Source organism: Perca flavescens, chromosome 4 (assembly GCF_004354835.1).
Source record: "Perca flavescens isolate YP-PL-M2 chromosome 4, PFLA_1.0, whole genome shotgun sequence".
Classification (NCBI taxonomy): Eukaryota; Metazoa; Chordata; class Actinopteri; order Perciformes; family Percidae; genus Perca; species Perca flavescens.
In genome coordinates this window covers 35,299,466-35,321,965 of record NC_041334.1, presented here as the reverse complement: position 1 = coordinate 35,321,965, position 22,500 = coordinate 35,299,466, and the positions used below count along the sequence as shown (strand labels likewise).

Genomic DNA, 22,500 nt, shown 5'->3' with positions numbered 1-22,500 from the left:
TTATCGGCTACTTGATCATATTATCCTCCTCTTACATCGAAATGAACTTTTTATTTTAGTTTTCTTGCTGTTGATTTTATTTGGGTAGTACTGTAAATAGACCAGAGCATTTCTCTTTTCATGGCCAGCACTCAGCTGCCGCAATAAACCTATGCAGTCGCTCGTCTTTCTTCAACAGAATAACCAAACAGCCGACTCTGGGCACCGTGCCTGTGTTTGTTCTTTGGTATGAGTAAACATCACTTGGTCTTGTCACGTGACGGCATCCTCTGTTCAAGCAGCCGTGGGGTCATTTTATGGCAAGTGTGAAACTGGCATGACTAAACACGCAATTGGCTAAATGCAGTCACTGATTTCAGTTCCCTTTCAACAACACCAGAACGGACTTGTTCCTATCTACTGAGAGGAAAAAGACTTATTAGAATTATTTTTGTTTGTGTGGGATTAATTATCTTTTATTAAGTGGTATAACATACTTTCTCCAAACCATTTGGCTGCCACAAGTAGGGATGGGCGATAGGGAGAAACTCAGATATCACGATATTCTTGACCAAATACCTCGATATCGATATTGCGGCGATATTGTAGGGTTGACAATTGGTGCTTTAACAAAATATCTTCACACTTAGATTTAGATAAATAATCATCAGTAATGTGGACATAATGTCTAAGTGGGGAAAAGGCAAATAATAGAACAGTCTGGTAAGTTCAGAAAATGACCTCACTTGTCATCACTGTAATGCAGCCTTTAAAACCAGTAAAAGACAACACTTATGGTCATGTCACGATATTACCATATCCAAAATCTAAGACGACATCTAGTCTCATATCACATTATCGATATAATATCAATATATTGCCCAGCCTTAGCCACAAGCCATTTATTAGTTTTATTAATTAATTTGCGGTGTGGCACAAAATAAACTGTAGCTTGTGAGTACAAAGCCAAGACTCGCCCAATATAAAGGTTGCCCATTTCATTAGAACCGGACTGTGCCAGGGCTGCTGAACCTGAGGTAATAGAAAGAAAAAGGCACGTTTATTAAATGTTGAATTGTTGATTGACCAACAATACAAATCTTGAAGGCTGTGACATCAAAGATTTTGACCTCTACATTAATAGATTACAGATTGTGTTTGTTATCGGATCATAACTGGTAATACTGGACCGGTGTACTTCTGTGTTATTTAGGATGTCAACAAAACTCCAGCAGCATCAGAAAACATCAAATATTATACATTTAATTGTTGTTGAGTTTTAGCCTGTTTGCATAAAGGTCCCGTTAATCAAAATTCTACCTTTTTAATCATAATGTTGCTACTGCTCACTGCTAACCTGTAGCTCTCCTGTTCTGGTCTACACTTTCAACTACGTTCATTTCGTTTGTTCCTCAGAACTGCATTGCCACTCATGAATGCAACGGTATTGACATCATCATCGCTCTCATCCTCAATGACATCAACCCCCTTGGCAAGAAGAGGATGGATCTGGTGCTGGAACTCAAAGTGAGTGATTATTAATAAGAGGAAGTGGGAAAACACTTCAAAAACACGTTGGTGTTACATAACAGGCGTGCTAGTGTTTGTTTTGCTGCTGGATGGTATACGTTTCTTACTCCTATGGAACACTCACATTGACGTCATTCTCTAGAGATGTTCAAGTCCTTACAGAAAATCTCAAAAACAGTGTTGATTTTAAATACTACTCCCTGTGTAAAGTTTGGAATGCTGATCATCATCATGCAAAAACAATGAACCTGAGTTGATTCTGCTTGCTGTTGTCTGTACTCTCACCCTTTCATAGAATAATGCCTCAAAGCTTCTTCTTGCAATTATGGAGAGTCGCCATGACAGCGAGAACGCCGAGAGGATACTGTACAACATGAGGCCTAAAGAGCTGGTGCGTGTGACATCATGCAAGTCCTCGAACAGTATTAGGTGGATGTTATGTGACAGTCTATATTCTTGCAGGTGGAAGTGATCAAAAAGGCCTACATGCAGGGTGAGATAGAGGTGGAGGAGCCACAGGAGGGTGAAGATGGAGAGGAGGAGCACTCTGCATCGCCACGCAATGTTGGTCATAATATCTACATCTTGGCGCATCAGGTAGGCCAACAACTGTCCGTAAAAAATCATGTGTCATTTTCTGGGGCTGCTAAAGGCATATTACCCACCATTCTACGCTATCTTTTTGCTCAATAGCGCAGCATCTCTAAAACCTGCTCAACAGCCTATCTAGTCTGTTTCAAATATTATTTCGTAATGTCCACAATTATAATCAAGAACACCCACTGTCAATACATACCCTAAGGCCTTGTGGTTGAATGAATAGAACAGTCAGTGTGTTCAAAGGAAGAATAAATAGTATGTGCTCTACCCAGCTGTTAAGTACCAGCAATGTTAACTCAGAAATGCAGCGCATACCAAGTTAACATGCGTGTACTTTTATGCAAATATTTCTGATGATAATAGAAACAGTCTTTGTGATAAGTCATTGATCTGTTTGTCATTGTCACATGGTGTTGTCATTTCAGTTAGCTCGTCACAACAAGGAACTGCAGGCTATGTTGAAGCCAGGGGGGACATATGGAGAGGGTGATGAGGCCCTGGAATTCTATGCCAAACACACAGCTCAGATTGAGGTCAGTGGTTAGGTCCCATGTTCGATCTAAACTGTGCCATTTTGGAGCTACTTCTGTCATTTTTGTATTTGTATTTTTAATTTGAAAGATTTGCTGAGAAATCTTCCCAGATGTCCTTTTTTGTCTGCCCACTTTCTCACATCTATAATAAGATCTCTGTGTTGCTGCACAGACTTAGGACATGTTTTGGCTTCTCAATTGACTTGAGGGCACTTGATGTTTTAATTTGGCCTGCTTTTGAGTGACATTGTGTACCTTGACAGAGTGACAAACATCTTTGGCATGTTTGGCAAGAAGCAACACTGATTGTTTCCTGTTTGCAAATTTCCCCTGTCTTAAGAAAACAACCCTTTTATTTGTATTGCAAAGTACCGTACAGTTTGTGACCATAACCAGTCAGACCATTTGAATGATTGATTGGTCTGTAAACACGTAGCTTTAAAGAAGTTAGTACAGGCTTAAGACTTTTTTTTAAGACAGAAATTTGGGGGTTACTTTTGAATGCAACATGAAATTTGACAAACAAATCAGCAATGTTGTTAGAATGAGCTTTTTCCAGCTCCATCTACTAGCTAAAGTTAAGTCATTCCTTAACAGGCATGATCTAGAAAAAGCGATCCATGCTTTTATTAGTTCAAGGTTGGATTACTGTAATGCTCTCTATGTTGGTTTGAATCAAACCTCCATCTCACATCTTCAACTTGTGCAAAATGCTGCTGCTCGCTTTTTAACAAATACATCAAGACGTGCACACATCACTCCCGTTCTTTACACCCTACATTGGCTCCCTGTGCATTTTAGAATAGATTTTAAGATTTTATTTTTTGTTTTTAAGGCCCTTAATGGCCTAGCCCCGGAATACCTATCCGAGATTTTAACCCTGCGTGAGCACAGCTGGTCTTTGCGGTCTTCTAACCAACTGGTTTTAGAAGTGCCGAGGTCAAGGTACAAACGATGGGGTGATCAGGCTTTTGCGGTTGCTGCCCCGAGACTCTGGAACAAGTTACCCCCTGATATTCGCACAATTACAGATGTAGCTCTTTTTAGGTCTAAACTCAAAACCTACCTTTTTAGAATGGCTTTTAATACGCAGTAGTGGTGTGACAATTTCCTCTTCCTGTTTCTGTGTAACCTTTTATGATTTTACTGTTTTCTACGTTTCATTCTTCTTATTGCAAGATATGTTGTCTATTCTTAGTTCCGATGTGAAGTACTTTGGATACCTGCTGGTTGTTTTAAAGCGCTATACAAATACATTTTGATTGATTGATTGATTGATTGAAGACTTGTCTGCCAGCCACGGTGACTGATTGGCGGCTGTTTCTGTGGTTGTGTACAGATTGTACGGCTGGATCGTACCATGGAGCAGATAGTCTTCCCTGTGCCTAACATCTGCGAGTTCCTCACCCAAGAGTCCAAGCTGCGTGTCTACTACACCACGGAGCGGGACGAGCAAGGCAGTAAGATCAATGACTTCTTCCTGCGCTCCGAGGACCTCTTCAATGAGATGAATTGGCAGAAGAAGCTGCGAGGTACTCAAGAGGCTGCTGGTGACACAAACACGGTTCCCTGTGCGTCTTTTTCCTCAACTCTTTATAACCTAGTTCCTGGTTTACACGCTGTCCTTTTGCATCCCTCCCGGCCCCTGAGGCCCCCCCCCATCTGAATAGAACACCGATGCTAAAGCCTCTTTCACATATACACGTTCAAAGCCAAAAAGGCCTCAGCCACTAAAGAAAGCAATTTTTTTGATGTTACAATAGAGACGCCATTATTAAAAATGGCAGGGCAGGCAATTATTTTTCTATTTCTGTGTTGTCTAACATGTTGGCAACACTGTAAAGCACCGTGGACAACCAGCTGTGATAAAGATCACGCACTAAAAACTAACTCACTGTAATAATTGAACCCAGCAATGTTGTAGGTTCCATATGTGAAAGGGGCTTTACTCGGTTCCCTCGACTCTGAAACCTGGAGGAATGGAAGTGGAGAGAGCATGTAAACCTTAATAGGCAACTTATCAACTTGTGTAAAGTACAATATAGTTACAATGGTAACAATATAAGTTAATTAAGGGTAAGATGAGGTAAAGGAAATGTGTTCTGTGAAGATGTGAATTGATGTTTTCCAGCCAGGAGAGAGTGATGTCAGCTCTGTGAGAGTGATGTAGTGAATGATGAACACATTAGTTGTGGTCAGTACGCAAAAAATCACATTCACAAAAGAAAGCTATGGATGGAGCGTGAAGCCTGCTGGCAATCTTTTAATAAGTTCTTTTTTTGGTATTCCTGCTTTATTATAAGCAAAATTAGGACAGTAAACAGGGACATGAAAGATGGCAGTGAAATACATATGACGTGATAAAGATCCTTGACTGGAGTCACACTCAGGATGTTGTGTTTTCATATTGCCTTTTATTCAACTGAGCTAGCAGGATGCTCCAAGAGTGTCCCATCTTAATGGGTCATCTACCTGCCAGTTTGAGGTCATGCTCAGTCATGCATTCTTCACTTCCGAAATGGCCCAACCTCACTGAGAAAAGACCAGGCAAGGTAGTGGGCAGAGGATAGCTCCCGAATCAACAGGTGGGAGATCGGGAACACCAAGCCGAGACAGGAGAAGCTCTTCACAGGCGATCAAGAAAAGATTTATTTATTTTTTTGACGAGGAATCTCATAAGACATTCTTCATTTTAAACTAAGCATTTGTTTTTGTGTTGAGTTTTCCCTTTTAGCAGGGCAGGTCCCTGTTGACCCTCCTGGGTGATTCTGTCAGCTACTGCAGTGAAGGGACATGTTGTGGCCTGTCTCATGGTCAGGCCTGAAGGAGGATGGTTTGTCTGTAATGTGATAACACGTGACAACAACCACCTCTCTCCTATCTGAATGAATCAGGAAGAGAGCACATTGTTCCGCTGGTGCAAATCACTTGTCACAGTGACTTCTTTTGCTAGAAGTCCCCACCCGCAGTTCTTCTTTTCTAATGAACAGTCTGGCTCAAAATAGCATTGGCACGATACTGATCTCCTGATCCGTTGTGTGTGTGTGTGTGTGTGTGTGTGTGTGTGTGTGTGTGTGTGTGTGTGTGTGTGTGTGTGTGTGTGTGTGTGTGTGTGTGTGTGTGTGTGTGTGTGTGTGTGTGTGTGTGTGTGTGTGTGTGTGTGTGTGTGTGTGTGTGTGTGAGTAAATTGTGTAGTGTATGTGAAATGTGCATGACAATTGCTTTTGTTTACTGCAAATAGTTTAAGTTTTGCTTAATTTTACCCTTCAAAGTGAATCCTTTTGTTTACAGATTTGGTGCTGAGAAATAATGGCACCGCATAGACCCCTTCTAATTCTGTACCACTGATAATGTTTCACCCTAAATTCAATAAATTTTTTCAAATCACTGAAATTACTCATTCATTCAACTTTTGGGTGGTTTCAAGTGTAGATCACAAAAGAAATTTGCCAAACAAATTCATCAACATGGGGTCTCTACATTACATAGGAAAGCATCCCCAACTTTCTTAGCTTTGACTACAATTAATTGGAAATTAATTAATAGCAGACATTCTATGCGTTTTGCTCCTCCTTGGTGTGAAACACTGATCAGTCATTTTGTGTTTTTACTTTTACTGTAAAAGTGTTCAGTGAAATTCTTGGATATATTGTGCTTGGTGTGTTGTACTGTTAATATAGAGATGTCTGCGCGATCTCACTGCAGTACAATGACCTGTGTGAAATTCAATACCCTGCCCTCCAGCTCAGCCCATCCTGTACTGGTGCTCCAGGAACATGTCGTTCTGGAGCAGCATCTCCTTCAACCTGGCTGTGCTCATGAACCTGCTTGTGGCCTTCTTCTACCCGCTGGAGGGTGTCCGTGGAGGTCAGTCTGCTACATTCTTCACTTTTTAAACTTTCTCTTTTCTTTAGCTCTTTAACACTTTGGCTACGTTCACACCGCAAGTCTTAATGCTCAGATCCGATTTTTTGGTTTGGCTGTTCACATTACCTTTTTAAAATGTGGCCTGTATCAGATTCCAGTGTGAAGTGTTTGCGGTTTCGAAATGACCCGCATGCCCAAAAGAACAATAGCAATGACATCAGACGCAGCACGCTGATGCTCTAAAGTTAGGGAGGTTATGGAGGAAGTCAGCATTTTCGCTTTTATTTCAAAACGTTTGTGTAATGGCAGCCGTAACATTAATGATCAGGTGCTGAGGAGGAGAAGAATGAAGAGAAAGTATTTTGGCCTTTTGCGAGGTTATGGCTGCAAATTCACTACAGAGGTCTGTGTGGGTGCAGAGACAAAGCCAGGAGTGGTGGGACTGCGTTGTGAATAGCTTCACAGAGACGCAGTGTATTCAGAACTTTCGGATGTCGAGGGCAACTTTTGATTATCTCTGTCAGCGCCTCTCCTAAGTTTTTAATGTTACTGTCTGTGTCTACGGCTAACTCCCGCCGGGGCATAAGTGTGACAAATGTCGATGTAGATTGACGTAAAAGTCGCATGAAATCTGCCTTGGTTGTTCACACTGCGGCCGCACAGTCTAAATCTGATTTGAAAAAGTCAGATCTGGGCTAGATTTGAGTGTTCACACTACTTCTGAAGAAGTCTGACCTGGTCACTTGACCCCAAAAAAATCACATTTGGGCCACTTTTGTCTGCAGTCTGAACGTAGCCTTGGAGCAGGTTGTTGTGTGTTGTTGTGATCTTGTGTTTGTGCGCTTTGTTTAACACAATGAGTGTGACTATTACAACTCAGGAAATGGGAGTGAGTGGCACAAATGTGCAAGGCCAGGGGTGGGGCAGGAGGCATATTGTTCAAAACAACGTGTACAACCTGTATGGCAAAGATTATCGGAAATTGGGTCAAGGCTTGGACGTTTACGCCCTCCAGGTGCAGCTCCTTGCTGCCAGGTAAAACACATTTGGTGGCTTAGTGTGTTTAAGAGGAGGTTGTGCTCAACTACCCTACGTCAACTGTAAAGTTAAGGCCAATGTGATCTCTCAGAGGTTGTGTTCTGATTAGTCTTCTAAGTTTTGGGTTTCTAAAACCAACATTTTGACGGACACAACCAATTTCCAAAGTCAATTTCTCCTCTGTCCGTGTGGAAACTGACAATTAACCTAAAACTGGCTTGCACTTTTTCAGATTTGGGCCTAAAGGGTAACTCCACCTATTTTACAAATCAAAGTCTGTTTACAGGTGTTGGGGAGTTGTACCGCATAGGAGAGAACAGTTTTATAAGGCTTTGTATGGCTCCAGAGGGAGCTGTGTAAAATCTGATAAATGTCCTGAAGTGATGTCACCTGAGTCAGCATCAGACTACAAATTTTAAAATGAAACAAATCTGGGGGTGTGAAGTTAGAGAGAAGTGAGCTTACCAGAGCTCTGCAGCCTGCTTCTCATTTCTGCTTGAGGCTAGTGGCTAAGGCGATATTAGCTGCTACTAACATAATCCGAAATACCCGAACACACCCTAAAGTTGCATTTTAGGTAATCTAGGTGTCAGGTTTTGCCAAAGAAGAATATTGTGTGGTATAAAAAAGATCTTGACTCAATCAGTGGTATATGCATTCAATGCCAAATCTGTGGGGTACATTTAAGGACTCTTTGCTCTGACAGCAACTTCAGATCTGCTTTAAGCCAGATTTAAAAAAAAAAAAACTCAAAATCTACAGATTCAATCTACAGAAGATGGAGTGCAGTCATGAGAAGATAGGATTTCCCCTGGACACGTGGTACCTTAATTAATTGATGTAGCTTAAGCAGTCACATCCCAGCATTTGCAATCATACAGAACATGTATTTATAGCAGTTGGCATTTGGCATGTGGCACCACATCACGTGCCTTAGATACATTATAAGTGTTACGTACGCACAGGAATTTACAGAACACTCTGCGCTGTCGTGCCTGTGGTTTGGGTGTAGCCTTACACCTCCTAAAGTGAGTTTCACCACAAGTGGAGTTGTGATGAGAATAAAATCCTAGCAGATAGTTTTAATATTGAACTGCAGTGTTGTTTACCTTTTCTGAGCTTGACCAACACAAGCCCTAACATGTTATCAGATTTCTAGTCTTATTGTCTGCTCTCAGTTTGAGTAATCTTCTGATAGTAAGCTGTGTTTCTGTGTGTTTGCTATACAGACTTGCGTTAATACTTTGGTCTCCCGATAAGGCCAGAAACTCTAGCAGGAAACAATACCATGCTACTGACTGTGGAATACACCACTGAAAGTGACACCTACCTGATAAGAGGTAGATTTCCATACAGCAAAAAGTCAGACGTTTTAGATTACTCTCAGTTAATCCACAACATTTAATACAATAATTGATCTGTTAATCTGTGTCAAAGCTGCTATAAATCATTTCACAAACTTAAATGTTCTTAATAGATCAGAGTTGTTTGCCTGTTAATTGGTGCAGGAGAAGGATAGGCCAGTGTCATAATCAGGGCTTTAAATTTACTTTTTTGATCACCAGCCAAAGTGAATAGTAGATTTCGTAGTAGAAAGTAACCAGCCAATCAGACTTTCCACTAGCCACATTTTTTCCAGGGAAAATAAACCAGATTATGAGTGCCACTGAATACATTTAAGCATCCATGTTTCTTTAAATTGTTTTATTTGGGTTGATGGCAGATATATCCCCTCCTCTTTCATCTTCGTGGTCCCCTGTGTCTGCAGCCTTCCTCTTTGACTCTTCTGTTTTCTTAACTCCCGAAAAATATCTCCACGTTTGGTTTGTTATTTCCTGCCTAAACTTACTTTAATTTTGCGCCGTTCTGTTTGTCTTCTCCATTTCGGCATAGCTCGTAATCGATACCACACGCACTAGGCACGTAGCCAACGGTTGTATGACGTCACGACATAGTGTTCATGGGAAATGTAGGATTTGTGGTGGTAGCGCTGTTGCCAGATAAAGATTACGTTTCCAAGCCAAAACATCACAAAACCGCCCAAATTTCTTGCCGGAAAACACAGACTTGTCGCGTCGTTTCTACAGCCTGCCGATTCAGACGCAGTGTTATTTGCTTGAAATATTTTAGATTTTATTGTAAACTCCGATATAGTTCAATGAATATGTATAAAGAACGTGGAACTAAACCACTCTCCGACACTAAGTGTGGACAACAGAAAGCAAACTAAGGAAAAAAAAAAAAGAAAAAAGTCTGGAGTGCTCAGAAGTTCAAAACAAAGGATGAAGGTGCTCTTTGGAAAGGGAACAAAAACTTCAAAGAGAAAGAAAAGGTCCAAGGCACTCTTCTTGTGAACATTTTTATTTACAGATGGCTATTTCATATTGAAATCTTACATAAAAAATAGAACTTGGCAGCAACCCATGCGTATCGACACAAAACAGCCTTCTTCAGGGTGTAGGAAAAACAAAAACAAACTATATTAGCTATTTTACCATAAATTACAAAAACCAAAGGTAATTCAGTTCCTTTGTGGGATCTACATATTTGACCTTGTTGCCATATTAACCCCTGATCAGTCACGCTCTGTCATGTGGCCTACATGTCCACATTTAGGTTGGGAAAATCTGGAAAAGTCTGGTGTTGCGTCACTAATTAGGTGTTAGATTACTTTAGAGATACAATATCCATTCAAAGGGTTATGTCTAAGATACCACTTCCTGCATGACAGGAGGTTTTTCACAAACCAAAGGAATGTGGTGACAGACCTGAATTTTTACGTGCAGTTTCAGTTTTCTGTTTGTTTTGCTGTCTCTTATTCCGTTCCTTTTTTTCTCAGTTCTCCTTGAGGGCAGTATTTGTGGGGATGTGAAAAGCCGCAGCCATTAAGGCCTGCATTGTTCCAGTGCAGAGTAGCAGAGAGAAGATGCACATTGTGATTCGCATAAACTTTCAATTGTTCTGTCTGGGGTCAAACGGCGAGGTCCCTTTTGTTTGAACTTCCTCACAGCGGTTTAGAAGAGACAAAAAACAGAGGTTCTTAGCTTAGCTCTAGAAACCTCATGTGGTTTTCAGTGTTAAAGGTCTTTTGGGGAGCTTTACAGGTCACTCCAGGACACGACCAATGTTGGGTCCAAACTGAAGCCATTTCATGTGAAAATAAAAAAGCTCAGCCACTGTTAAGTTGCTCAATAGTGAATATTTTATGTCTACGCACACATGCATGTCTCCTGTCATTAGGCAAGCCAGCTGCTTGTAAAACTTGAGTTAACCAAACTACTCCAGTAAAGTATGTCTGTAAAGGTTCTCAGTCATCCAGCTCGTGGTAGTTCTCTGATAAGCAAAGGCAACTGGATTTGCTAGGCTGATCGCCTGTCTCCGCTGTCGTTTTCTTTCTGGATATTTCCATTAGGGCTCTCATTCAATGGTATCGACTAATCGATTAGTTGATTTAATCGACAGATCTGTAAATCTGAGTTTCTCCACAAAGAGTCATGCAAAAGCACCACTTTAATTCTTGTATTTAACAGAGATGTGCCTGTACGTTTCTTGGAAATAAGTCATTCAGCATGAAAAAAGCATAAAACATGACTAATCGACTAAAGAAATTTAAGTTGACTAAGACCAAAACGACAGATTAGTCGACTAATTGACTAAGAATGAGCAGCCCTAATTTCCATAACGTGTAAAGCTCCCTGGACCGCATGAAACATGGCCAATAGTCGCGGACATGAAAGAACAATTAAAACTTGCTAAATTGAACCAAAGACTTCACTTATTTTTTATCGTAAATTTTTTCCTGTTAGCAACCTCTGCTGTTGCTTAGTTTATTTGCTCTAAACCAGTTGATGGCAACACACCTTATTAGCATTTCTCAAAAGTTTGCCTAAAATTTTTTGACAATTGAATAGAAAATAGCTACACATCTTTAAGTGGATGTTTTCTCTTGGTGGTTTGATTAAAGTGTAACTGTGATTGGGACCTTTTCCCAGCAGTGGCCGGTAGTGCTGATGTACTCGAAACAAACACCTTGAGTAACTCCTCTGTACACCTTCTGTAGGTTAATGCTGATGTTCAAGTCAGGTGGATGTATTTAGTCGGGTTGTCTCGTTTTGCCAGACCTTCCTCCACAGCTCTGGTTTATTGGCATTTCTTTAAACCAATCACAATTGTCTTGGGGGGGGGGGGAGGGGCTTTGCGCCGGACGGAACCCCGGTGCCGCTGAAAAATAGCCTTGGGAAGGAAATTGTTTTGGAGGAACACGCGTACGTTCGAAGGCTGTTTTTCAGTCATGCAACAGAAAACTCAGATTGGACAGATAGTCTAGCTAGCTGTCTGGATTTACCCTGCAGAGATCTGAGGAACAGTTAACCATACTCCTGGTAAATCAACCGGAGTTTAAAATTCCAACACAAAGAAAGCGGAAAGAAACGGACCGTAAAGAGGTGCAACACTGGAGCAATCCCGGAATCCCAGTATAGACTAGTTGTTGGGTAACCCTTGGCCAGTAGAAGTCAAAGTGCCAGCCTCCACCCTGTGACAGGCTCTGCTCGAATGTGACCGTGCAAGTAGACACTGGAGCTATAGCTCAGACACTTGCCAACAATAAGGGAAACTTAGATATGCAAAGTAAAATCTTAATTTTCATCATGTAGCAAACATCAGGCTGAATGTAGAATTTACTGAAGTGTAAGGGGTTTAGTGTAACGGCCAGTCTCTGTCTCTATCTTCTTATAGCTGCAGAGTAAGCAAGTAAGAGAGATGAATGGTGTTAGACTGTAGGTGTGTGACATCCAAAACACTCTGTCTAGGGTGGCTGCCAAGTCCAAGCGCCCAGGCAGCATGTTACGATGCAGTGCCCAGGACCATCTCGATGAATTTAGCCGGAGCCAGGTGTATTTTTAGCCAGCCGGGGGTTATGTAACAAGTACCTGTCATGTGATCTGTACACAGAGAGGCGTGAAGAACGAGGCCTCAGCAGAGATGTTCAGAGTAGCGTTATTTGTGTCTCAGTGAAAAGAAAACCTGTCTGACCTTTTTAACTTGATAAATGGATTTGGGTATTAAAGGGGACATGTGATTTAAAAAAAAAAAAAAAAAAGTACTTGTGCACATATATTTGGGTATGTGAAGTACCTACCCACAAACTGTGAAATAAGACAACCCAGTCAGTTTTTGTGGGCTGCCTCGATCAGAAAACATTGGATTCAACAAGCCATACAGATTTGGCTCCCCTTTCTATGTCACATGCCGGCTTATTAGAATCTACCACTCACCATACTTTTACTGCAACTATAAAACTGCATACATGTCACAATTCTTTCTAAATATGCAGAAAAGATAAATTGGAGTAAAGCTATTTTCACTAAGAATTGTTGGCTACATAATTAACGATTGAATGGAAAGAGTCACCCCTCCCTCTAATGAGTGACCTCCTTCATCTGTCAGGTACCCTGGAGCCCCATCTGTCTGCCCTGCTGTGGATGGCCATGCTGGTTTCTCTGGCTATTGTCATCGTCTTGCCTCAGCCTCACGGTATCCGGGCACTCATCGCTTCAACCATCCTCCGCCTGATCTTCTCTGTAGGCCTGGAGCCCACGTTGCTCCTGCTGGGGGGTTTCAATGTACGTGTGTAACAGCGTGTTCAGAAAGTAGTTAGCGTTTGTGCAGAACTCACGTGCAGTATTACAATTAGATATGCTTTATTGCCCGGTAGATGGTTGACTGAAATTGGCAACCGGCGCAGTCCCATGCCAAACATTAACGAAACCATAAAATTATTGATACAGGACTTGTCTTGTGTGCACAGTGCAGGAACAAGGCAACTCAAGCATTCAGCCAGGTTTCACAGTTGAGGTAGCATTACTGCTGCTAATAGAAATGTCACGCATCACCGTTGGGCGTTGATGCAGGAGGTTTCACAAGGTCAACCACATCCACTTTATTTTTAGTGGTCTAAACAATAAGCAAAATCCTACCTAAATAAACTTAAAACAAAAAGTAAGGAAATTTGTGTTTGGTAGATTATTTCTCTGTGGTAACAATGCTTTTTGGCAATACATCTTATACCGTTGGAAAGCCTGTTTAGTTCCCTATCAAATGGTGCCCCATTTGTAAGGAACATGCATTTGTGGGATGAGCAGCAGCGCTGAGTATGTGGGTTGCGCCCGTGAAAAATTTGCCAAATCTTCTCTGCCAATGCCAAATGATTGAAGTTTGAAGAAACAAGACATATTGGCAATTTAACAATTTATTCATTTCACAAACCGGAGCCTCAGTAGCGTGTGGAAGAACCATACACAGCCACAACAGCCTGGCACCTCCTCCTCATGTTGGTTACCAGCCTGGTCACACACTGCCGTGTATTCCACACGCTACTGAGGCTCCTGTTTGTGAAATGAATAAATTGCTAAATTCCCAATATGTCTTGTTTCTTCAAACTTCAATCATCCACTCCACCAAACACCAAACGAGTCAATGGCAGAATAAGCACTGGCAGAGAAGATTTGGCAAATTTTTCATGGGCGTAACCCACATACTCAGCGCTGCTGCTCATCCCACAAATGCATGTTCCTTACAAATGGGGCACCATTTTGAAAGAGAACTAAACAGGCTTTCCAACGGTATATGATTTATTGCCAAAAAGCATTGTTGCCACAGAGAAATAATCCACCAAACACAAATTTCCTTACTTTTTGTTTTAAGTTTATATTATTCCTAATATGTGAACCTTCCCTTCTCAGTTTAAACATTCTGTGCACTATCATAACAAGGCTTCTTTCTCTACATGTCATCTCTGTGTTCTCCATTGTTCTCCAGTTATGTAATAAGGTGATCTTCCTTACGAGCTTCGTTGGGAACCGTGGAACCTTCACACGTGGCTACATAGCCATGATCATGGATGTGGAGTTCCTGTACCACCTGCTCTACCTGATTATCTGTAGCCTGGGGGTCTTCGTTCATGTCTTCTTTTACAGCCTGCTAGTACGTGAGCTCACACACAACACATAATCTTACCATTACTAACCATATATGCATATGTACCGACTTAGACACCCTTTCCTATAGTGGAATACTAACAATGCAATGTCCAACTTGTCCTGATTAGAAATAAAGACAGCATAGTGTACACGTTTTCACTGTTAACTTGCGCTGTAACACAGAGAACCATGAGATAAAAATGGGGTTTAGATGCCATTTGATTGGTCATAAAGGTTCACAAAGGAGGAGATTTAAATAAAGGCAATGACCCAAACAAACGATGTGTACCCATTTTATCTCTGAATCCTTCCTCTTTCAGCTCTTTGATCTGGTTTACCGAGAAGAGACCTTGCTGAACGTAATAAAGAGTGTGACCCGCAATGGGCGCTCCATTGTTCTGACCGCTGTGCTGGCTCTTATCCTCGTCTACCTCTTCTCCATTGTGGGCTATATCTTCTTCAAAGACGATTTCATTTTGGCTGTCGACAGGATACCCAACAAAACACTAGGTATGTTGAAATATGGATTTGTTCTCCCTCCTTTACCGGGCTGAACATAAAGTACTTGACCTCCCTGACCCAGACAGTCCACGTAAAACATGCACTGTTTTTCTGCAGCACAAACACACACACTGGTTGGGTGTGAATACAAAAAAGTTTGTGTCCAGTTTAATGTACATGCATTTCCTTTTATGGCCATACCTATCTTGCTTTTTGCATCACCAATAAGTGCATATGAAGGATTTCAACATTAATTTGCATTGGGAAAAAATTATTGTACAAATTGTAAATACAAATTGTACAGTTGCATAATGTCTTGTTTTCCCAATTAAATAGAGCATGGAGCCAGTATGGTGGGAGAGTTCTTCTCTGGTGGAGTGTGCCAAAAAGAGAATGGGGAGAACTGTTCGGCAGAGGCCGTGATGGATGGTAGGTTGACAAAAATGTGAGGATACTGTGTGTGTGTGACTGGGTTTTGGGATCAAAGGTTCTTTTAGGTTTGAATCCACGTGTTTGTGCATGCATGTCTCTCAAGAGATTCCCAAGTGCGTGACTGTGTCCTTAAGTCTGTCTGTCTATGTGTCTGTCTGTCGGTCTATGTGTATGTGAAGGTTTTTATGTCCTCGCAGACGACTGACTCAGCCAGAGGAGATTTGTCCCACTGAGCTGTAAGTCTAGGCGGCCGGGTGGTCAGGTGATTAAACCCGGTTGGGCCATTTGGGGGCTTTCATGGTGCTGGGTCACAGACCAGGAGTTTAGGCTCATTGTGCGTCTCAGGGGACAGGGGCCCAGGGTTGAAGGGTCAGGGATTAATTAGCACCAGGTACAAGCAGGTCAATGGGTCACCCAGTGATGGCGCAGAGAGCTGCTCACAGCAAACAACAAGCTCCTGCAAACCTACTGACTTTGATAAGAAAAGCCTCCAATCAAAGATGAGCACATGCACTAGAGCTGCACGATATGAGGAAAAGATGCGATATGCGATAACGTTGTTGAATATTGCGATAACTATATTACTTGCGACAAATAAACCGTTATTAGTGTGTACTCAGTTCTGTATTCATGCTGCTTTCAATATTCTGCTAAAATACAGCAAATTGCTTGTTGAATTTTAAAAAAGCAAGAAAAAAATCATTTTCAACATTTTACTGAACAAATTGAACATTGAATTGAACATAAAGTGCAGCACTAAAAAAGAATGACAGTTACATTTTAAAATGCAGTTTTCTACTGATACTCTCTTTCAACTAACTCAAAAAATCTCTGAGTGTCTTTTCGCAATATGTTGCAACCTTTGGCGGTGTGTTCATTGTGTGTTCAAGTTGATATCGTGATAACGGTTAAAAAGAATATATATATATATATATATATATATATATATATATATATATATATATATATATATATATATATATATATATATATATATATATATATATAGTGCAGCCCTAACATGCACCACCTTAAAATTGATCAGCCAACCATGTTGAATCCTCACACTGGTGTGACTTCTTAGCTTCCCTATCCATCACTACCACGCTATCTAATTAAGGTAGTCTGGTGACTTATTTTTTTGTAGATAGTTGAGAACATTCCCAGACTTGTTAAGAACTCCCTGACCCCCCCTCCGCGATGCGAGTATGTGAGGGTTGAAATGCATATATAGTGTTGAGTGTATATTGGATCTAAAGTCTTAATGGCCTCTATTCTTGGATTTATGGTTAAAGGCATGACCGGTTATAGCAATGCAGCTGATGGAGCAGACAACGCTTTGCATTCAGCCTAAACAAGAAATGACTATGTGACCGTATTGGTTGTGTCTCCATAGCTTCTCTTGACATCCAGCCGTCAGCGGTGGTGATCGAGGACAAGGAGCGATCATGTGACTCCCTGCTCATGTGCATTGTCACAGTATTAAGTCACGGCCTCAGGAGTGGAGGAGGTGTTGGGGATGTCCTGCGGAAGCCATCCAAAGAGGTACAAAGCACCAAAACACAAACCGCAAGGAAGAAATCACACCAAAGTTGAGTTGAGATTAAGAGTTTTAAAAAACAGTATCATTATAAAATTTCAGTCCACAAGCTATTAGATTATAGTGAATTTGGACATCTTACCACTCAATAACAAAATTCAATAGCATCACATGCCTTATAACACACACAAAAATGTATTTAAGTTGAATTAAATTAAAGTGGATGGAGAAAACTTGACATTAGATCTTTTAATAGTGAACATTTTAATGATGATTTTGTTTTGTATTAATAATAACTTAACAAAAAGGATTGTACATAACATGTTTGAACCAATAAGCAAAAAAGGTGGTTGGCTAATTCTATAGCCAAAGGATAAGGTGCTTTGTAAGAAGTGCAGTGAAGGCTACAATATGTCTAATAAGACAAAGGTCAGAGGTTGCGTAGGATTTTCATAACATTAAACCTCAGTTAGCTTATCATCCATGTAAATTCTCTGTACTGTTTTCAGTTGTGTCAGGTTGTGTTTGATACACAAGGATGGCTCATGCATAGTATCCTGTGTGCAAAGAGGGCATTGTGAGTCACACCAGTGACAGCAGTGAAATGTGATATAAATAGGCTCCATATTTCCATACCTCCAACATACTTTTTTCCTTGACATATGATTTATTTTAGCAATTAAACTCATTCCACTGATTAGATTTACAAACTGTAGAATAGTTTCTTAGATTCAGTTCTCAGTTTTAAATATTACTCAACAGATCAGTGTCTACATAAATGATGAGCATTCACTCTAAGCTAAATTACATATTACTAATACATAAATATGACTAATATTGCCAACTTAATATTTATTAAGTGGATTCCATCTGCTCAACAAAAAAGGACATCAATATCTAAATCGCTGTCTTTTTTTATAATGCCAGTTGTTGATATAACATTTTATTTATTTTTTTATGAATACGGTCAACATGCAGCCTTGTTGGCTTATCTGCAAATTAGTTAAATCCATTTTGCTCAAAGTCTTTACTGAGAAAATAAATACTATAAGTAGTTCTTTTATTTTTATTTATATTTTTTTGCTCCTTTTAAATGTCTTATGTATCCCTGTACGGTGTCCTTGAGTGCCGAGAAAGGCGCCTTTAAATAAAATGTATTATTATTATGACTTTGTGACCTTTAGGAAAACGCAAACTTGTAAACCTACTGTACGTTTGTAAATATTTGAGTAATAGTTAATAGGATGGTGATGCAAGCTCTCTGCAACCTACTGTACATTGAATTTCTAAACTAGGCCTGTATTCCCACTATCAAGTCAAGTTTATTTATATATATATATATATATATATATATGTGTGTGTGTGTGTGTGTATATATATATATATATATATATATATATATATGTATATATATATATATATATATATATATATATATATATATATATATATATATATATATATATATATATATGTGTGTATATATGTGTGTATATATATATATACATACATACAACTAAAATCAAAGAAAAAGGAGTCATAAAATAACACAAATAAAAATAAAATAGCAATAAAAACACGAAAATACAGTACAATAGGTTATTAAAATGCTAAAAACCTCTAAGAGCAACCAAGGCCATTGAGAACAAATATGTCTTGAGATGTGTTTTAAAGCTACCAATGGAGGGGGAACATCTGAGACAAAAATGGGAGATTATTCCAAAGCTTTGGAGCTGCCACAGAAAAGGCACGATCTCCCTTGACCCACTAGCCTCGATCGAGGAACAGTTCAAAACAGTTTATTCGAAGACCTAAGAGGCCTGGAACTAGAGTAGGGCCTGAGTGAGTTCTGAAATATTCTGGGGAGCCTGGCCATGAAACTGGGACAATGGCATTCCCAGTGTGAAACCAGCTGATATTGCTCGCTCTCTCACAACTTGTCTCCTCTTTGGCTTCAACAGGAGCCCCTTTTTGCAGCCAGGGTTATCTACGACATGCTCTTCTTCTTCATGGTCATCATCATTGTCCTCAACCTCATCTTTGGTGTCATCATCGACACATTTGCTGACCTGAGGAGTGAGAAGCAGAAAAAAGAGGAAATCCTGAAGACAACATGTTTTATTTGTGGTGAGGAAACGAATGAAGATGCATTTTCAGTGTCGTTCTGCATGGTGATATTGTAAAATTAGTTCAAAACAATTTTTTTTTAAGGCCATTTAATTGCTGTCTTAGTCACATATTTTTTTTTTTCTTACTATTAAAGGCATTTTGTCTACTCAGCAGTTATAGACACACGCTATTGTTCGTCAAACATGGAGAATGTGACTGAAGACCTTTGACACATCTTTCCGGTCTTTTTCCCAGCATCGCTGTATACTGTCGTATACTCCCTTCTTAGAATAAATAAGGCGGAAATGCTTTGCAGTTCCATTTGAGTCGAAGCGGCAGGCGGTACTTAAAACGCTGCCGCATAGCATTAGTCGTGCAGTACAATCAGCAGGTGTGAATGCCAAGCTTTGCAGATGATGACGAAATCCAAACAAATTAAACCAGTGGTCTGCTCTGAGCTTGCTCTTGTATGAGCGTGCGATTGCCGTGTTGCAGCTTCACATCAGGCCTCCGTGCAAAATGGGGGCTGTTTTTTCTGAGTAGTATAAACAACAAAACGCCTCCTCTTCCCAGAATGAATGCTTAGTCATGGCAGGTGCTGCTGTGGAGGAGTGTTTCTTCCTGTTGCCATATGGGTCTTGACCATGTTAGAATGTACACTCACTCAGACACTGGCTTCATCCGTCACTAAACACTCTGAACACTTCTGAACAATCACTGGTCAGTTCTGGTCATTTTTTACCGCTTTGTGTTGGGCGACAGTATTAAGGGTTAGTCGTCTTTTGCAAATGCAATGCAAGAAGTAAATGGTTTACAGAGATATGGTGTGACAAAAAAAATAAAAAATAAAAAATACATCAACATTTTTAGCAGCTCTCAGCTGACCTGTTTTTTCTGGCCATTGCCTTGTGACCCCATTTCCTCTTGTTTTTTTCAGTTAGTCATTCTCATTTAGGTCACAAGAATGATTATGTCATGTTTCCACACAAAGTATATTTCTTCACTCTTCCAAAGAAATGAGAGCACTGTGTTTATTTGGTATTTTGGGTGTGGGTGGGTGGGTGGGGGGTGTGTGTGTGTGTGTGTGTGTGTGTGTTAATTTCTAGGTTTGGAGAGAGACAAGTTTGACAATAAGACGGTGACCTTTGAAGAACACATCAAAGTTGAGCACAACATGTGGCACTACTTGTTCTTCATCGTCCTGGTGAAGGTGAAGGATTCCACAGAGTACACTGGCCCTGAGAGCTACGTGGCTGAAATGATCAGGGTAAGGATGTCGTCATGCACGTGCATTTTGCTTTTTAACTGTTTAAAAGTCCCAACTATAATGAAAACGTTCCAGTATACGCAGCAGGGCTCATGATAGGTAAACTGAGAGAGGGTCATGTTCAGAATAAATCAAATATACTTGCTGTGAACAAATCCTCAATTCTTCAAGCTCCCCTCCTTTCAAAAATAAAGCTATGTCCCCATTTCTTTGCTACTGCTTTAGAGACTACACATGCAGAAGTACCGTGCAAAACTGTATCCGCTACCGTTGTGGTCTATACTGAGGTTAACCTTCACTCCAAAAAAAAAATGCGCACAGTTAGCGCTGTGACTCCAGCGATCAGGTTTATATGGGTTTGGACAGAGTTGATTACTGCACCAGCGATGGGCAGTATTTTTTATCTTCTTTTTTTTTTACCTCATCTATCCCAGAGTCCCAGGAGTGCATTTTGTAATCCCCGCCTCCGTGACCTTGAACGCTTCCAAAGTATTAAAGCATCAGTCAGCTTTGTGAATGGAGAATTAACATTCAGTCTGCCATCGGCACAAAATGTGTTAATCCCCTGAAGCAGCAATGCCTTGCTTTAATTATTAAAAACACCGGTATTACACTGCATATAACCTCATGATAGGCAACCCAGGACGTAGCCTCATGGTTTTTGTTTATCAGCAGTGTGAGGATAAATAAAAAAAATAAAAAAATAAACAGTTATTGAACCCTCAAAAAGCGTACAACACTCTTGCTTTATATTTCTTTCTTTTTTTAATTATTATTATGATATACACTCACCGGCGACTTTATTGGGTATACGTGTTCAACTGCTTGTTAATTGGCAGCAACTCAATGCATTTAGGCATGTAGACATGGTCAAGATGATCTGCTGTTCAAACCAAGCATCAGAATGGGAAAGAAAGGTGATTTTAAGTGACTTTGTGGCATGGTTGTTGGTGCCAGACAGGCTGGTTTGAGTATCTCCTGGGACGCACAACCATCTCTAGATTTTACAGCGAATGGTCCAAAAGAGAACATATCCAGTGAGCAGCAGCTCTCTGTGTGAAAATGCCTGGTTGGTGGCAAAAGTTGAGTATTTCCAGACTGGTTTGAGCTGATTGAAAGGCAACTGTAACTTAAATAATCACTCATTACAACCGAGATATGCAGAAGAGCATCTCTGAACGCACGTTGTACCTTGAAACAGATGGTCTACTGACTCCTGTCAGCTAAAAACAGGATACTGAGGCTACAATCGTGTCGCAGGTTGTCCAAAATTGGACAATAGAAGATTGGAAAAACTTTGCCTGGTCTGATGAGTCTTGATTTTTGCTGCTCTATCAGATGGTAGGATCAGCATTTGGAGTAAACAACAGGAAAGCATGCATTCATCCTGCCTTTTATCAACGGTGTAGGCTGGTGGTGGTGGTGAAATGGTGTGAGGGATATTTCCTCGGGACACTTTGAGCCCCTTAGTACCAATTGAGCATTGTTTAAAGGTCCCATGGCATGAAAATGTCACTTTATGAGGTTTTTTAACATTAATATGAGTTCCCCCAGCCTGCCTATGGTCCCCCAGTGGCTAGAAATGGCGATAGGTGTAAACCGAGCCCCGGGTATCCTGCTCTGCCTTTGAGAAAATGAAAGCTCAGATGGGCCAATCTGGAATCTTCTCCTTATGAGGTCATAAGGAGCAAGGTTACCTCCCCTTTCTCTGCTTTGCCCGCCCAGAGAATTTGCCCCACCCATAAGAGAGAGAGACATCATGGCTTTCAAACGAGCAAAGTGGCAGTTGGTCAAGGCCACACCCCCACCCTCCACCTTGCCCCTCGCCCTCTCCTGCCAAACTCCCACCCTTCTACTTCCGGTCCATGGGACCTTAATTCGGAAAAAATATGAACGAGAGTCAATGGAGAGATAAGAATTATTTTTTGATCCCGTTTTGAGCCATGGATTATAAATATGATGTTTGTCAATTTAAAACATTATTTTTCAACCGAAAAAAGTCTCCCTTTATTGTTAAACTGTTGAAGTATAAGACTGTGAAAATACGTAATTAGAAAGACTACACACCTCATGGATGACGTCTCTCTGAAGCTACGATGTCTCTGTGTGTATCGTACCGGGGAT

General features: G+C 40.6%; 1 protein-coding gene across 10 annotated transcripts in view; it reads left to right on the top strand.

Annotated features, from left to right (window-relative positions):
- itpr1b (inositol 1,4,5-trisphosphate receptor, type 1b) overlaps nucleotides 1-22,500 on the top strand; it is a 111,423-nt gene that overhangs the window by 79,420 nt on the left and 9,503 nt on the right. For 6 of the 10 annotated variants that reach the window (XM_028575471.1, XM_028575466.1, XM_028575469.1 and 3 more), the window contains 13 exons: nucleotides 1,396-1,506; nucleotides 1,805-1,900; nucleotides 1,972-2,106; nucleotides 2,535-2,642; nucleotides 3,982-4,213; nucleotides 6,387-6,509; nucleotides 12,996-13,171; nucleotides 14,367-14,531; nucleotides 14,848-15,037; nucleotides 15,365-15,457; nucleotides 16,857-17,005; nucleotides 18,962-19,127; nucleotides 20,216-20,376. In XM_028575471.1, coding sequence (XP_028431272.1) covers nucleotides 1,396-1,506; nucleotides 1,805-1,900; nucleotides 1,972-2,106; nucleotides 2,535-2,642; nucleotides 3,982-4,213; nucleotides 6,387-6,509; nucleotides 12,996-13,171; nucleotides 14,367-14,531; nucleotides 14,848-15,037; nucleotides 15,365-15,457; nucleotides 16,857-17,005; nucleotides 18,962-19,127; nucleotides 20,216-20,376 — 1,905 coding nt within the window. The remainder of the gene's footprint in view (nucleotides 1-1,395; nucleotides 1,507-1,804; nucleotides 1,901-1,971; nucleotides 2,107-2,534; nucleotides 2,643-3,981; nucleotides 4,214-6,386; nucleotides 6,510-12,995; nucleotides 13,172-14,366; nucleotides 14,532-14,847; nucleotides 15,038-15,364; nucleotides 15,458-16,856; nucleotides 17,006-18,961; nucleotides 19,128-20,215; nucleotides 20,377-22,500) is intronic. The other 4 variants (XM_028575474.1, XM_028575473.1, XM_028575472.1 and 1 more) reach the window with 1 other exon arrangement.